This window comes from Acanthochromis polyacanthus, chromosome 1 (assembly GCF_021347895.1).
Source record: "Acanthochromis polyacanthus isolate Apoly-LR-REF ecotype Palm Island chromosome 1, KAUST_Apoly_ChrSc, whole genome shotgun sequence".
Taxonomy (NCBI): domain Eukaryota; kingdom Metazoa; phylum Chordata; class Actinopteri; family Pomacentridae; genus Acanthochromis; species Acanthochromis polyacanthus.
This window is the reverse complement of record NC_067113.1, coordinates 66,157,086-66,175,311: the sequence shown is the minus strand read 5'-3', so window position 1 is coordinate 66,175,311 and position 18,226 is coordinate 66,157,086. Positions and strand designations below refer to the sequence as shown.

At 43.0% G+C, this 18,226-nt stretch overlaps 1 protein-coding gene across 2 annotated transcripts in view; it reads right to left on the bottom strand.

Moving 5' to 3' along the window:
* The window catches only part of podxl (podocalyxin-like), a 57,861-nt gene that overhangs the window by 16,026 nt on the left and 23,609 nt on the right, over positions 1-18,226 (bottom strand). The window contains exons 2-4 of one of the 2 annotated variants that reach the window (XM_051954233.1): positions 14,762-15,358; positions 1,345-1,571; positions 1,213-1,236 (exon numbers count right to left, since the gene is read on the bottom strand). In XM_051954233.1, the coding sequence (XP_051810193.1) occupies positions 1,213-1,236; positions 1,345-1,571; positions 14,762-15,358 (848 nt within the window). The remainder of the gene's footprint in view (positions 1-1,212; positions 1,237-1,344; positions 1,572-14,761; positions 15,359-18,226) is intronic. The other variant, XM_051954234.1, reaches the window with a different exon arrangement.

Here is an 18,226-nt window from a genome sequence, read left to right as displayed (position 1 = left end):
ACGCAGGAGGCTTAAATTTGCATTGAGCCTTATGGGGCGCGATTGCGGATCCCACGTCAATTAAGGGCTGGCGCGTCACCAAACACTGTGCCAGGTGAATAATGTCGGACTCATATGAATATAGAGATTGTTTACTATAGTCTGTGAAAGGATTGTCCATGTAGTATGTACCGTTTGGCCAGGATGGCGATTTAACCCAAATAAAAGACAACTCTTTTCGTCCCTCTGTACACATTCTACGACCAGAGGAGCACACGCTCTAAGAGGGGCTTTTTTGCTCAACCCAGGGGTTTTTGGAAGCTTCTCTATGGAAAACCATAAATCCCATCGTCACAATATATATATGCCTGAAAAGAAGAGACTTGGGTTTTTTTAAGACTAAAATGAAGTCTGTAGGTGAAAGTATGGCGAAGCAGTAGCGTTGTGAAAACAGGTGACTTTTAAGTCTGAGTGATTGAGTCTCCCCATTCATTGTGTATGTGAAAATCAATGCAGTTTTTTGCTCATGACTCTTCCAAATATGAATGAATGTCTTTGAAAGGTCATAGCCATCGATTCCCGATAAAACCGCACGAGCTGATATATAATTTGTGTGTGTTTTCTGAAAGCCCTAGGAGGAGTAGCGAGCCAAAGTTTTAGGCGGAAGAAGAATAAGAAACCCCGCGGGAGAGCAATAGTGGCTCGGGGCATGTTCATGCCTGAGCCCCTAAATAAAATAAATAAAAAGCACTTAATAAGAAAGCGTGTCCAAACCGTTGACTGGTGGTGGAATGAAGGATCGATGCAGTATTGTTAGCTAAAATAAGCATTTTTGGGGACTTGTGAGACGCACAGTAACTTGTTAAAAAAGATAGAAAATGGGACCTTTCATTTTTAAAATTCTTTCTGCATGATATGATGCAATTATTCTATCCAGACAATAAGACTTTGCTATGTCTTTTCTTTTCTTAAACGTGACTTGAGGAGGTCACAGCGGACAAAGCAGAAATACAGACGTTTAGTATAAATGCTTACGTGAATGTAATGCAATGCTGTGAGCTAGTTTGAAGCGGTTAATGTCAAAGTAGAATGGAGTGGAAAGGGTGTGGACCGGCCTCCCTTGGACAGGACAATGGCAGAGGTCTGATGAGAGTCAGAAATGTGAATAGAAGTGGTCTGTATGTACGTTAACAGATTTAAAGATACACAAAACAAAATAAAGGAAAGTCTTACCTCCTGCTCACTGAGTAGAGAATACTGTGGAAAGAAATATGTGTCAGTCAGAGATATGATTGGCATGTATTTTCTTGTTAAAGTAAAAGCAAGTGGACCTACTGGCTATATCTGCTCCCCTTTGTTACTTACAACAAACTTCTTTGGCTGAGGTGGAGTGGAGCTGGTTGGACTTGTGGTGGTCGCTGCAGCGGTGGGTTGCAGAGGGGTGGTAGTGCCTGTGCTACCTACAGTCCCTGCTGAAGGTGCTCTGGTCTGGGTGTGGCTGGAGGGGATGCTGGTTTTCTCTACGTTCCCAGGGAGCTCTGTGGGCTTCGGTGATGTCAGCTCCTGACTTTGTTTAAATCCTTCCGTGGTAACTGCAATCAGGAATAACATGACAAACATAAACACATCAGCCAAGATTCTACAGTTCTACAGTTTCATTTAGCAAATGCTTTTGTACAATGAAATATACATTTAAGAATAGATAGAACACAAGCAAGGATCTAGTGAGAAGAAAACAACCTGGATAAGAACCAGAAAACAAGTTCAAGAGTGATAATAGGACCGTGGTGTTTAGAGGCAGTTAAGACGTAATAGGAGTTTGTTTTTTGCAGTCTGTCAAGTGCAAAGATCAGTCCCTCCAGGAATTCGCGATGTTGCGATCGCGTGAATTCACGCGAAATCTGTTGATATATAGCGTACTTTCATCAATAGAGGGCGCTGCTGGTCTACCTCTGCTTCTGCTACCTCTGCAAATCCTGTGTTACGTCACTGTTGTTGTGTTCCGGCACGTTGTATTCACGTTCAATGAAGCCCATTAAACTACAGGTTATGGGCCCAGAGCGTTGCTAAAAAGCTGGAGTACACGGAAAACGGTATGAGATAAACAGTATTGTGGGAATTCACAATGGAAGACAACCTGTTTATTGACAGGCTAAGCGGACCAGAGAATTGGGCAACATGGAAGTTTCAGATGGAGCACTTGCTAAAGGCTAAAGGACTGTGGTGCATGCTAACGGAGGAAGACGTGCTACTTGGAGATGCTAACGCAGCAGCACAGGCTGAGTTTACAAAACGGAGAGAGAAAGCATTCTCTATGTTGGTGCTGAATGTAAGTACACCACAGTTGTATCTGATAACAAGCTGCTAGACTCCTAAAGAAGCATGGACTACGCTGAAAGGCCATTTTGAGAGAGACACTTTGTCAAAAAAACTATTTCTGAAGAAGAAATATTTCAGATGTGAGATGAAAGAAGGAGATGGTTTAACTGAGCATCTTAAAAAAATGAAGGAGCTAACTGATCAATTAGCAGCAATAGGATCGGTCATTGAAGAGGAGGACCAAATTGTGACACTCTTGGGAAGTTTGCCACCAAGTTATGCAATTACTGTCACTGCACTTGAAACAAAGATTGACAACCTAACATTGAAGTTTCTTCAGCAAGCACTAATCAATGAAGAACAAAAGCGAGTTAATGCTAATGATAACAGTGGTGCTATGTCAGGAGGTGCAGCAGCAATGTCATCACAATTACGTGGAAATCTGCAGGATGTCTCCAAAGCAGTGGGAGCAGCAGGACAAAGCACGTGGAGATGCTGTAAGTGTGGGAAAGAAGGCCATATTAAACGTGACTGTCCAAGCTTGAAAAATAAACCAAAAAAGAAAACCCACAAGGCAAAAAAATATGATGCTGGAGAATGAAGATGACTCATCAGAGAGTGCATTTGTGACTAGAAGGGAAAACTCTGACAAACCACAACAAGGTGAATGGTTAATTGATTCTGGAGCATCAAAGCACATGACATATGATCAAGAAAGTCTTCAGGGATACCAGCAGTTCTCAAAATACAGTCAGTGAAACTCGGTGACGGCAGGGTGGTTGACGCACTAGGAATTGGAAATGTCAACATGAAGATGACTTTCAAGTCAAGTGATGCAAAAAATGTCACAATGTATGACGTGCTATATGTTCCAAAGTTGTCTGGGAATTTATTGTCAGTGGGAGCTGCTACCAGAAAGGGAAATACGGTTCAGTTCAAGAGGTCTCGCTGGTACATTCGTGGAAAAGATGGAACTCTTAAAGGAATGGGAACACAACGAGCTGATGGACTATATCAGCTGGATGTGGAAGGAAGTGAATCTGTCTTTCACAGTGCATCAGTAGCTGCTAGCTTGTGGCACCAGCGCCTTGGACACACTACCAAGCTGAAGGAACTAAAAGATTTGGTGAATGGAGTGGACTTCTCTGCAGATAAAGAGGTTCCCTTCTGTGAAGGATGTGTGGAAGGCAAACTGGCTAAAAAGCCATTCAAGTCGATTGGTGAAATACGTTCTAAGCGCAGGATGCAGCTGATCCATAGTGATGTCTGTGGTCCCATGCAGACGGAATCTATAAGTGGGTCAAAATATTTTGTCACTTTCATAGATGACTTCTCAAGATGCTGCAAAGTGTACTTCATGAGACAGAAGAATGAAGTGCTATGCAAATTCAAGGAATTTGAGAAAACTTTCACAAACGAGTGTGGGCTGAGCGTCTCAAGGCTGAGAACAGACAATGGTGGTGAGTACACCTCAAAAGAGTTTCAAGAATATTTGAAGGCTCAAGGCATCCACCATGAAATGACTGTACCCCACTCACCACAGCAAAATGGTGTCGCTGAAAGAAAAAATAGAACACTTGTTGAAGCAGCTAGGAGCATGCTGTTTCACGCAAAGTTACCAAAGATGTTCTGGGCAGAGGCTGTAGCCACAGCAGCCTACATACAGAACAGGCTACCCACTTCTGCTCTGAAGGGTGAAACACCATATCAGAGATGGTGTGGCAAAAAACCTGATGTGAGTCACATGAAGGTGTTTGGCTGTATTGCTTATGCACATGTCCCAGATGAAGAAAAGAAAAAGCTGGACAAAAAGGCTGTGAAGCTTCGCTTCATGGGATATGCAAACAATGCAAAGGGCTATCGCCTGTATGATGAAGACAAAAAGAGGATTCTCATCCGAGTGATGTCGTCTTTGACCAATCAAACTTCAACTGGAAGCAGGAAGTGAAAGTACCCTGCACAGAGAATGAGATAACCGTGACAACAGATGATGAGGTCCCTGTCAAGAGCACTGTCAGGAAAAGTGGCAGAAACAGAAATGCTCCAAGAAGATTTGGATACGATGAGTATGCTGATGTGTGACTGTTGATCATTATGCCAACATGTGTCGTGTGACAGAGCCACTCTCACTGAAAGAGGCAATGGAGAGTCCTGATGCAAAAAAGTGGCAAGAAGCGGCTGACTTGGAATACGAGTCTCTGATGGAAAATGAGACATGGGACTTAGTGGACTTACCAAGAGACAGAAAGGCAGTAGGATCAAGATGGGTGTTCAGAGTCAAGCATCATAGTGATGGAAGAGTGGAACGATACAAGTGCAGGCTCGTTGCCAAGGGCTACTCACAGTTGTATGGTGCTGACTATGATGAAACGTTTTCACCAGTGGTACGATTCAGCTCTGTTCGTACATTACTGTCCTTTGCTGCTCAAAACAATCTGCGTGTGCACCAGCTGGATGTTGTTACTGCATTCCTTAATGGGCACCTGGAAGAGGAAATATACATGGAGCAACCAGAGGGCTACATCAAACCAGGGCAGGAGCATCTGGTATGCAAACTGAAGAGATCAAGCTGTGGACTGAAGCAGTCTCCTCACTGCTGGAGTAAGGCTTTCACAGAGTTCATGATGGAAATTGGATTCAAACGGAGCACATCAGACCCCTGCGTGTTCGTGAGATCAAGACATGAGCTTAAGATACTTGCAGTTTACGTGGATGATTTGATTCTGATTACAGAGTCAACTGAGAGCATGAATGAGCTCAAAACGGCTCTCAAGGAGCGCTACAAGATGAAGGACATGGGTGAGCTGTCTTACATCCTGGGCAGCTCTGTGATACAAGACAAAGAAAAGAACTGTGTCATTCTTCATCAGAAGCATTACATTGAAGCCATACTTCAAAAATACGGAATGGATAATGCCAATCCTGTAGCAACTCCTGCAGATGCCAACATCAAGCTGAAGAAGAGTGATGGTGTCAGTAAGCCAGTGCACCAACACACTTATCAGTCAGTGGTTGGAAGTCTGCTGTATGCTGCAGTGGCCACACAACCAGACATAGCTCAAGCTGTGAGTGCTGTGTCAAAGTTCAACGCAAATCCGGATGCTTCACACCTGACTGCTGTAAAAAGGATACTTCGGTACTTGAAAGGGACAGTGAACTTTGTTCTCAAGTATGAGAAGTCAGACTCTGGAGTGTTAATCGGATACTCAGATGCTGACTGGGCTGGAGATCAGGATGATCGCCGCTCAACAACAGGCAACGTCTTTCTACTGAGTGGAGGAGCGGTGAGCTGGCTCAGCAAGGAACAGGCAACCGTTGCACTTTCAACGGCAGAAGCAGAGTACATTGCACTCAGTCAAGCGGCTCAAGAAGGAACCTGGCTGAGACGACTACTGCATGATCTCGGAGTGCAATCTATGTCAACAGTGATCCTGGAAGACAACCAAGGAGCCATCGCAATCGCAAAGAATCCTGTGAATCACTCCAGGACTAAACACATAGACATTTGCTACCATTACATCTGTGAATGTGTGCAGAATGGACAGATCGAACAGCAGTATTGTTCAACAACTGACATGAAAGCGGATATCCTTACCAAGCCACTGGCGAGACAGAGATTTGAATATCTCAGGGGAGAGATTGGACTTTTCCCTATGTAAAAATGCTTGACAGGTGTACGAAGAACGCTGCCTGGTCAAAGCTATTCTCTTAAAAAATGTGAAAAAGAGTTCCAGCATAATGTATGTAAAAAAAAAAAAAAAAGGGTTCCACAAAAACTATGTAAAACAAGTGAAGTTTAAAAAGGGGAGATTTTTTTTTGTTGTTTACAGATGTTTTGACATGACTTTTTTTTTTGTAAAGGAGAGCATGGCTCTGACATATTACTTAAGGGGACTTGTAAATCCTATTGTAAAAGTAAGTGGGAGTGTTGATTATATAGAGTACTTTCATCAATAGAGGGCGTTGCTGATCTACCTCTGCTTCTACTACCTCTGCAAATCCAGTGTTACGTCACTGCTGTTGTGTTCCGGCACGTTGTATTCACGTTCAGTGAAGCCTATTAAACTACAAAATCAACCAATTTCCACGAATTTTGCGCGACCTTGCAATTTTGTCCAATCACCGCAACTTTCTCGCAGTTTTGGCCCGCCTCCCGTGAGTTCCACCAATCAGAGCAGTCCCCAGCGCAAACCTAATGCATGTATGTCACCGAATTCACTTCCTTGTTTATGGTTTGAAGATGCAGACATGTGCGATACTAATGTCTCTCATTTACCAACAAAAATTACTGCTGAAGACCGTGATAAACAATTAATTCACTGATGTTCTTCACCAAAGCAGAGCTAAACTGTTTTACACCCGTGCAATACTGTGGTGGAATACAAAAAAAAGAAAAAAATCATCGATTGATACACTTAAAAAAAACCACGAAACATATTAGAACGGCTGAAATGATCAGAAAACAGACCACATAAATCATCATGATGGAAACTGTTGCATCCAGATCCATTAGAGCACTGAAAAAATTAAGTTAAATTGGATTATTTATTCCCCCTAAGAACATGGCGGAGTTATGTGACGATCAGCGTGTGTGAATCCTTCCTCTGTTACCAACATCATTCAAAAACAGACTCGGGGATTTAAATGAAGTTTTCAGGGTCGGTCAGAAATGACACAAGGACCAAGTGATTAGACTTCGGCAGTGATACGGCTTAAAGTTTGGATCCACGGATTTGTTAAGGATTTCCCATTGAGGTAGCGGCACAGCGTCTCATAGCGGCACGGTAACCATGGCAACAAGTGAATGCTACCTCAGCGGCCTGCTGATGATCACATCATTGTGATCCTACAACAAATCTACCACTGTGGACATATCGGAAATGACACAAGGAACACCTGATTAAATTGTGGGGGGTGTCTCTGAGTCCCATCAATTCCCGTCGCCGGCTACATATTTAGGTCACACGATTCGGTATGTACACATGCAGAACACACACCTGTCTTGGTGGAGTGTGATCCGGCACAAGGGGGTGTGGTATTTTATTCCTGTGTTTTTCTTTATACCTTTATTGTTTGCTGTGTATTTATTGGGTTTATTGGATTGCTGTGTGTTTTGGGTTTATTTGCATGTGTAATTAGTAGTTGCCACCTACCTGCCGTTGCCATGACCACCCTAAATCACATGATGTTTTTCCCCAATCACTGAGTCCCGGGCAATCACTCTCAGCTGTGTGTGGTTGGAGCCCAACCCGGTCTCACGGGGATTCGTGAAACTGTCACGTAAGTTTTAGTTTCGGTTTCGTGCGCACCAACACGATTTCGTCATGTTTTTCGTGCCGCTCACCACGAAATGTTTTTTGCTGTGGTAATCACATCTGAAAGTGGTTTATACCGGCGGATTCATGACGATCTAAGCTGTCCATCGGCGTATACTGCTTGTGTGATTGCGTTTGCGGCCGCCGGCCGCCGGACATTCTTGAAATTCCTATGCAAATTGGTAAGTGTACCACCGGCTTATGGTTAGGTTATGGTTATGGTTATGGTTAGGGTTATGTTTAGGAACGATGTCATGCAAAATATAGCGTTGGATTCGCCACGGTTTTACATTAAAAATATAATATACACATTCTTTTGAAATACGTTCTGAGTGGCACGAAAAGTCCGCCGTTTAAAATACATTGGTGCGCATTTCGTGGTGAGCGGCACGAAAAACATGATGAAATCGTGTTGGTGCGCACGAAACCGAAACTAAAACTTACGTGACAGTTTCACGAATCCTCGTGAGATCGGGCTCTGGAGCCAGGGACAATAAAGCAGCTAACCAGGAGCAGATGAAGAGAGCAACGGGAGACGCAGAGAGTGCCAAGCCACATTGCAACCGTGCTAAAGGGCTGAAGGAAAGGCACACGCACCGGGGACCTCGAGCCTGCAAGTGTTACGACGTGATTCACACGCAGCGGCAGGGAGAAGTCCCTGCCTGTCGTGTAAGTACTGAGAGAGAAAGTAGTGGCACTTGTCGGACACGAGCTAAGCTAACATTGATGTTGTATGAGAACGCATACTGCCGCTTGTTGTTGTGTCCACGTAAGGGTTCCCAGCGTGCCAGAGGAGAGGCCAGCCGGGTGGAATTCCGAGACGAGTGAAGCAGTGTCGTGAGCTGACACACATAGGGGCAGCGGTTTCCTTTGCCTCCTGTGCAACCTGGTGCGTGTGACCGAGGGGACCTCACCGACCTGGATCGGAAGGCTGCCTGCATCCCCAACTGCACTTTAGCCCCCCTGCTCAAGGACGGTGCCATTTTTAGCTTCTTTAAGCATTTTAACTTACATTGTGCATTTTTGGCCCACTTGTTTTTATTGAATTTTAATGGACTTTTAGTATAAAACTATTTTTATTCGTGGGCATTTTTTTATTTGATTTAATTGCATTCTGGATTAAATCCTGATAATCTCACGTCCCTGTCTTGTCCTCCTTGGCAATTTCTAAGTGTGCTCCACCCGGTCATTACTCAAGGTTTGCAATATTTGCTTCTCTGGTCATTTACTTATTTATCCCATAATTCAATTCTTCCCATAGCCCCCATTACAGGAGGACTGCGCTCTCTCAGTGCTGTTCTTGTTAGTTGACGTGACAAGCTGTGAGCTTGTGTGTGTGTGTGTGTGTGTGTGTGTGTGTGTGTGTGTGTGTGTGTGTGTGTGTGTGTGTGTGTGTGTGTGTGTGTGTGTGTGTGTGTGTGTGTGTGTGAACACGTGTGTGCCAGGATGTGAAATTAACTTTTTAAGCCACTGACAGATATGTCCGAATGTGATTCATTCTATAGTAAATTAGCATTTTGTGCCGCAAATCTACCAACCACGTCATGTTAAACCAGTATCTGGCTGCTGTTAATTTCCCACCATGGTGTGCCAGCTTTTATGGAAATAGGTTGGAACGCAAAATAATTAATTTCGGAATAAATATTGTCAATTACAGTGTTGAAACATGTTCTACAAGCTGGAAAAAATGCAGCTTTTTAGCAGTTGTCACTGTCTCCCGCAATTTCATCACAATAAATAAGCTTAAAACATCGCAACTTTTTTCGCAATTTTTTTAGAATAGCTGCCGCGAATTCAGGCATTTTCGGCCGCAACAATCACGAAAAACGCCCGCGAAATCCTGGAAGGACTGAAAGGTGTTCAGAGAAGAGCTGTTTTTTAGTCTTTCCTGAAAGACTGAGAGCGATTCTGCACATGAAACAGAGTTTGGTAACTCGTTCCACCACTGGGGAACCACAGAGGAGAAGAGTCCAGCCATAGATATACTAGATGCCTCACCGGCCAATGAGCGATGCGTCAGTGCGCCGCCAACTTGGAACGGGAGCAAGCGGGAGTAAACAAACCAGCGATAAGCGTGTTTATCACACACCGATTGCCAAAAAGCTCAAAATGCCACAGTCTTGTGCGGCCTGGGGCTGCACAATACAACGCAACCCAAACACAAGGGCACAAGGAATCACATTCCACAAGTGAGTATGCCCTTTCCATTGAACTTTTCACAGATTTTGCCAGATATTGTAGCAGAAACCCATGGTATGATATCAAGACATTGTCAGTCTGTGGCTATATCTTTGGAGAAGTGCACACAGAGATGGCAAATTGGGTTTCAGAAATAAACTCATACTGAACTTAGAAAAGGATATATTGTTTTTGATGAGCAGTTAGTGAAATCAATATTATATCTAGCTTTTTTTCATGCAGGCATGGAACACAAGTAAATTGAAGAATTTAGGCATGGTTCCAACTTTGTGCTAGCTATGTGCTGTTATTGTCGTTCCCTTTTTTCTGAGTGAGGAAAATCTATGCCTGTGAGTACTGAATTACTTACTGTTTGTGTTATTGAATTGAGCAAGTACGATGCTGTTGAGTTTGATCTTGTACTATTTTCCGCGACCGCAATGCTAACCGTTAGCATGTCAATGGGTTTTCCCATCGGAATTAGCATCAAGCTAGCGGACTTTGTTTATACGCATATAATTGTTCAAAGATGTTAATCCCATATGGAAATGCGGCACAAAAAAGGAATAATCAGTAGACTAAATAAATAAAACGTAGAAGCTGCTTATCATGGTGATCAGAGAAACCTGACATCACAACAGGTCAACACAACAAACAGTTGCAAGCGGCCACATCACCAGGCAGCATCACAAACAAATAAATAAATGGAAATATAAGGCGGAGTGGCCGCATCAATAGGCGGCAGCAAATGATTAGGCTAAATAAATAAATAAAGCGGACCGGCTGCGTCAATAGGCGACCGCAAATCAATAAATGAATAAATAAAAATAATAAAAAATAAAGCGGAGCTGAAGGCGGCCACAAATAAAGAGGGAAAAAAGCAAACAAAAAAAACAGCCTGTTAACTCTGACAAATAATAGGCCTACTCAACTAAACAATAATAATGACGTTTTTATTTTTCCTGTAAAGGACAAATAGCGTGAATTTATCTAATGTCTAATCTATTATAAGGTTTTTTGAAAGTTTTTCGATCGTCAGTGGATTTTCTCGCGATTGTTGACCTGCTGAGATGACGGGTCAAATGACAATTGAATGATGGGTAATGCGAGCAGGTCAACAACACGGAATGAAATAAAATGGATCGAGGAGGGAGAAAACGGGGAGTAGAAAAGGGTGGAGCAGAAAAAAAGAGAGAAGAAGCGTAAGGCTGTATTGGCTGAATCTGGGAAAAGTGCAAATATTGTGGAGTTATTCTCTAAAAAGCCTGTGCCCGACGATGTGCCCAGCAGCGCTCCTGCTGCTAGCACGAGTGATAAAGGTGAAATGATGGCAGACAAGAGTGGGAGCAGGTCTGAAGAGGAAAAAAGACAGGAGGAATTAGTGGAGGAAGAGTCAGCAACACAGACTGTAGGCCAAGAAATGGACGCTGCCGTCACACCTGCACCTGCTATTGCAGCCACAAGTAGAGAAACAGCTGCTCCAGTGACAGAGGTGATCCAGGATGAATGTAATTATTTCAAACGTCCAAAATCCAACGCACTTGAATTATTTTTCAAGTTTCACCCAAATCAGCCTTCTGATGCACAAGAATCTGTCAAGAAATCATACAGACATAAAGATGGAGCACAAAGAAAATGGGTGAGTTATGATGCTGAGAACCACTCATTATTTTGTGCAGTTTGCATGGCATTTTCTAAAAAGACAGACACAAGTGCCTTCATTCAAGGATGTTTCTGTTGGTTGCAGATGACGAAGAAAACGAATGTGGCCTCTCTCTGTCAAAATTGCCAGGGCCTCTTTTTGGTGCCAGTCCGCCACTGGTGCTACCTGAAATGTTCATTAAAAAAGCATAGCTCCGGCTAAAGAGTTAGAAGCCTCCTGAACAGTCATTTTACAAACTTCACTCCCGTTCCAAGATGGCGGCGCACTGACGCATCGCCAGCCTATGCTGGACAGTGGCGTGAGGCATCTAGTACAAGGGCATCAGTTTGTTTTTAAAAGTGGGGGGGATGGAGACCACAGCCATTGTCAGATGGAAATGCACACCCTGGGTGGTGTGCTGGGTAATTGGGAACACCGGGGATATCCCTGGTGGGCCGCTTTATTGTTGGGCCGCTCCAGTCATAAAATAATAATAATAATAATAATAATGCTTTAAATCATGGGTCTCAAACTCGTGGGCCAACTGCGGCCCGTGGGACGATATTTTGTGGCCCTCTACTTGAGATCCAAGTTTAGCATTGGTGCGGCACGCCTGCTTTTCTCATATGCTTCCATGTCGTTGGTAAGACAGCACTTTGAGAAAATGTCAAAGAACGGTGGAAAAATGCCACAAGCTGGGTTTGAACTCACAACCACCGCACCAAAGGCAGAGGCTCAACCTGTTGAGCTACCGGTACATGCAGGTAGAGGGGTCTGTGGGCCGCTATAGTACGAATTCTCCCGGGCCGAAATTTTGCCCCTGCATGCTTCTGGTCGAAGCTTCCACTTGGCACGGGCGCAAATTTAGCATCTGCATGTTTTTTTTAACCTCACGAAGGTGTGCTGCATGTCTGTGCAACTCTTGGCCGAGTGCGGATGGTGCGTTCAGGAGCGTTGGAATTTTCTGTACTGCTGAAAATAACTGGGTTTACAATGGCTTACATGTGAAGAATTTGAATGTGTTGGAGACAAAATGACCCCTGACAAAAAGTGGGGGGGACACATCCCCACCGTCCCCCCCTAAACTGACGCCTATGATCTAGTATATCTATGAGTCCAGCTATGGACTTATAGATATACTAGATCAGGAGGGAGAGTATATAATGAGCAGGAGGGAGAGTAGAGCTTAATGAGAGAGTTCAGGTAGGAGGGAGCTGTTTTCATTCTAGTTTTGAATGTGTCAGAGTTTTGAATTTAATGTGGGCAGAAAGACGGCTGCCTTTGTGGCTTCACATAATTCTTTAGTTTTAGACGTTATGTGAGAGCTGACAACTTGTGAGTTGTACTACGGCTTGAGTGTCAGCAGGAAGCCACTCTAGACCTTTGCATGTGCAGTGCTGCTGATGACATGAAATGACCTCATATATCCTGGAATACAATGAAGATGAAGCATGTCAAATAGGACATAAAGATTTATGGAATCAGCTGCTTTTTTTGATGTGTTCATTGTATTCTTCAGGTAATGTACCTTTAGTGGTACCAGGCATTAAAATGAACAAGAAATTGAAGACAACAAGGGTGGTCTAATAATTATTTCCATGACTGTATACATAGATACACCTAAATAGGTAGTACCATAATTGTATATATTTTTATGGTTGATGCTACGGGTACGGACCCGTACCCGTAGCATCTGTACTAGAGGTACGGACCCGTTAAGGTCACTGAAGAGCTGGCGCCGGTTAACTACTATTTGCTGCACATTACAGGCAGTTTATATGAATGACTTTGACGGCAAACATTGTATAATTTAACCAAAAATACACCGTCTCCTCTCACACTTTAGACATTGCAATTTTTACGCTTTTAGACGCCGCGTCTAAATTGTTTGAAGTCCAGCTCCTATTAATTAGTTTACCGCGTTCAGTGGTGGAAGCGGCTGACGAACTCCATTGCAAATGTTCCCATTTAATTTCGGACGCTAATTTACAAGATAAAGTTAAGGATGTCGAATATGAAACAAACACTCGTGAATGGTGAGGAGCAGCTCTTTAATTCGGCATGAATTAAAAAAAAACACAAACTCGATTTACTGTGATATTGTGAGATTTGTTTGTGGTTATGTAACTTAGCCATTCAACAGAGTCCGCTAACATTAAAGTGACTGTGACAGTGTCTGTGTTGACAGACGTAGAAAATACGTCAGGGTTTTGTTTAGGTTGTTAATATGTAATAGTGTGTCGCTACTTTTGAAGGTAAAAAAAATACTTGTAGTTTGCTGGCTGTTAGTTCTGCCATTTGTTTTGTTTGCTGTTTGTGCTTTATTAGAACAGGGTCACGTGAATAAAAAGTTTTGCTATTTTTAATAGTAGTGCCGATTTCAACCCCCAAATCGCTGTCCGTGAAAAAGTCAGATAATGATATTTATAAGACATTATGCATGATAGAAAAGAGAACAGCAGATGACTGACATGACAGGCTCGGCACACAGATTCACCTCGAATCACGGAAGCGCCTTCATCACTTGGATTACCAAACCGGCTCATTAATATTTATGTACGTCGGATTACCAGCCAATCACAAAGCGCGTTCATCAGCCGACTCATTAATATTCATGTCCGTCTCATTAATATTTATAGTAAGGGAAAGTGCCGTATCCGTAGGCCACAGGCTACGGGTACGGGTCCGTATCTGTAGACACTACGTATTTTTATTGTATCTTACATGTATAAACAGAAAAGCTATATTATATAAATACTTAGGAAACTGGAAATTATCAATCAATAATTTATGGAAAAGGAGTGGGATTAAATAAGTGTTTGTTTACTCCTTCTTTCTCCATTTCAAATATGTAGATCTAATCCAGAGTTGTGGAATATTTGTAGTGCTTTATGATTTTGTGTGTGTGTGTGTGTGTGCGTTTTAGCTTTTGCTACATTGTGGGGACCAAATGTCCCCACAACTGTAGGAAAACCGAAAACTATGTCACTTGTGGGGACCTCATTTCGGGCCCCACAGTGTTTTCTTGGCCATGTTGTTGTTACTGAAAAAAGTAAAAGTACAAAAATGTTTCTTTAGGGTTAGCCATTGTTTTAGTTAGGGTTAGGGTTTGGTTAAGGATAGGGTTAGGGTTAGGGGTTAGATATGATGGGGGGCAATGGTAAGTCCCCATAATGATAGAAAAACATAGTATGTGTGTGTGTGTGTGTGTGTGTGCGCGCGTGCGTGCGTGCGTGCGTGTGTGTGTCTGAACTTTCACTCATTAGGTTCACATTAGGTTAACTGACAGTAATTTTGATGTTAGAACACAGTGGATAATAGTCCTTACCTCTGATGCTGTCCCCCTGCCTCATTGATGTGATGGAGATGTGAGGCTGCTGGGACACTTGTTCTAGTGTAGTAACATGAACATCTGTTGGGACCACTGAGGTCTTGGAGGCCTCTACAGTGACAGAACTCCCTACTTCAGAGACTGTAGTGGGTACAGGCGCTGCAGTGAGCTGTACTGTGGTAGCCCCGGAGGTCACCCTCTCAGTTGCTGGATTAGTGGTCTTGGGTGGGACGGTGGTAGGAACAACAGGAGTAGTGACATCGTTCACAGAAAGAGGGTTTCCAGGAGCGTTAGTTACCGCTGGCGTTTTTTTTGTGACAATTGTTGCTTGTGGCTGAGTGGTTAGGACAGCAGCTTGGGTGGTCACAACAGCAGGTGTAGGTGTTTGTGGAGGGTCGCTGTTCTTTCCGACACCAGTAGCTGTTGGTGTAGCAGCTGGAGCTAAGGGAATTCCATCATTATTTGCAGTCGATACATCAACTTTGGTTGTGGGAGCAGCAACAGTTGGCCCAGATGTGGCATCATTAGCAGAGCCAGGAGGTTTTTTGGTCATAGGAGTGTCATACTCCGAACAAACACTGTAAAATAGGAAACCTAAAGAAAAAAAGACATGAACTATTACTGTCAGCACACAACTGTATGTGACATGGAAACAAACCAGTCACTGGCGAAGACTAATCTGGCCGAGGCATGGTAAGTTTGTTTCTATAACACAGCTCATGCACAAGGCAATTCAAAGTGCTTTACAGTGGCAAAGAAAGTAACTACAAAGAGGATTTAAAAGATAGACATTAAAAACATGAGTGAAAATCACAGAAATAAAATCAAGGAAATTAAAACTAAGATCAAAAGAGCTCAAATAAAATCACTTTGAAAGTTACAGAGCAGCACTGGTATTAAGACCGTCATTAATCAAATGCAGCAGTACATAAATGAGTCTTTAACCCTGATTTAAATGAGCCGAGAGTTTCAGATATGTGAAGTGTAAAAACTGAAAATTGCTTCTCCATTTTTGGTTGTGACTCTGGGGACAGAGAGCAGACCTGGACCAGAGGACCTCAGTGATCTGGATGCTTCATCTGGGCCCTAAGCCATTCAGAGCTTTGTAAACTAACAGAAGCATTTTAAAGTCTATCCTCTGAGAGACCAGGAGCCAGTGCAAAGAGTTACACTTTCAGCAAATACAGAGTAACACAGACAGTCTGAGTGTGTGTCAACTGTGATCAGCAGGCAGGTCCTATTTATCGCTGGGCATAAACTACCATTCAAAAATGTGGGGTCACTTAGAACGGTAAACGGTTGTATTTATATGGTGCTTTTATCCAATGCACTTTACATGATATGTCACATTCACCCATTCATGGCGGAAACTGCCATGCAAGTGTAACAGTGTACATGTGATATATAATTCCACTTGCTGGATTCTGCTTCTGGTTGTTGTTTTTGGCTCAGTGGCGCCCTCTCTGGAGCTGTGGTGTGCGGCTGGTGTTGGGGGCACGCCGTCAGTTCCAGAGAGACGTCAATGAGGTAGGTCAGAGAGCACAGCACGGGATCACAAATTGTTTCTTTCGTGTTATTATTTTGTTTGTATTTTGGGTATGTGTTAAATATGATCATCTGAATGTCGAGTGGGGAGTGTTTGCATATGTTTTATGCTTTTATGTGTTCTCTTATGTGTTTAGACATGAGACACTCGTTGAGCTAGCTATGTAGCGACCATTAGCTGAATGAACGTGCTCTTTTTCTTTAGTGTACCGTGCTTGAGATGACTGACCTGCTGACCAGTGGTTCTCTGTTTTACCAGGTACATATTGTGTTTTAGTAATTTGTTATATTGTATAATGTGTGGTATAATTGGTATAGAACGCCGTCAGTTCCAGAGAGACGTCAATGAGTGTACCGTGCTTGAGATGACTGACCTGCTGACCAGTGGTTCTCTGTTTTACCAGCATTAAATGGCACAGAGCAGACGATATTGGCCTTTTTGACTCCTTTATTAAAAATACACAACGCAGAGTCGAGGGGTTTGGACCAGCCAGTGATAGAGTGTTGCTGTGCATGGTTACACAAGGCACTAACCACTACCCACAAGGAGCAATGAGGGGTTAGGTGTCTTGCTCAGGGACACCTCAACATGAGCACAACAGGCCGAGGATCGAACCAGCAACCTTCCAGTTACAAGACGGCCACTCTACCCACTGAGCCATTTCCTTATTTTTAAAAGAAAAGCTTTTTTTTCAATAAAGACAACATTAAATGAATGATAAATCCAGTGTAGACATTGTTAATGTGGTAAATGACTATTCTAGCTGTAAACAGCTGATTTTTAATGGAATATCTCCATAGGGGTACAGAGGAACATTTCCAGCAACCATCACTCCTGTGTTCTAATGCTACATTGTGTTAGCTAATGGTGTTGAAAGGCTCATTGATGGTTAGAAAACCCTTGTGAAATTATTCTGGTACATATATATAAAAGTGTATGTACTGGTGGTTTCTTCAGGTTTTTTTGTTTGTTTCAAAAACAGTGGTCTGATGCTGGTGGTAGCAAGGTACAATAAATTATTAAAATAAACATCAAAGGTGCAGCTAAACATTCAGCATGAAGATTCTTAACCTGCACATTCGGTGATGATGCTCTTTGTCACCACAAACTCCACAGTTATTCCATCTATTCTTATGATTAAATTATTGATTGGTGCAGCTTTAATTTCAAAGCCAGGACCACTGTGAAGTCTGAGCTGTGGTGACCTCTGCTCCTGGACTTCCTGCTATTGGTACAGCTGTAAACTTCAGCCACAGCTCTCCATCTTCTTCTGTTCCTCTATTAATAGTGACCAGGACAGGATGCTGCACACAATAAACTTGGAGGCACCACACCCGTGACCGAGGCCTGCTCTGAGAGCCACAGTGAACAATCCTCACTGGACTCCACGGCCACAAAACAATGGCCTTATCCAGGCACACCACCCCTCCTAGTGACCTCCTCCCACCCACAGCACAGCCACACACAGCCGATAGATTTTCTGCATACATGTGTCATGACACATGCAGTCTTGCTAAAGAACACACAAATTATGTAATTCTCAAGATCATGCTGAAAATGTGTGTTTTTCCTAATTTCTAGGCATTAATTGCTTTCTTTTATTGCAGCAGAGCATGAAAATGCATGCTGTAAAGGCCTCAAACTCATCATTCATCACATCTATCACATCGTGTCCATTATTTTCATCACTAATTCGATTACGGTACTTCATGTCTCTATGACTATTTCACACACACAGCAAGTCTGGAGATAGATCTTTTCTTTAGTAAATTAAAAAGTGCAATCCTTGTGGTGCATAGTAGCATCATAATAAATAAGTAAAAAAAACGAATATAACAAACATACCACACAACATTCCTATCACAGTTTATCACCGTGTTTCTGTTATTGCTCAATTGTGTGTGTCTGTGTATCCA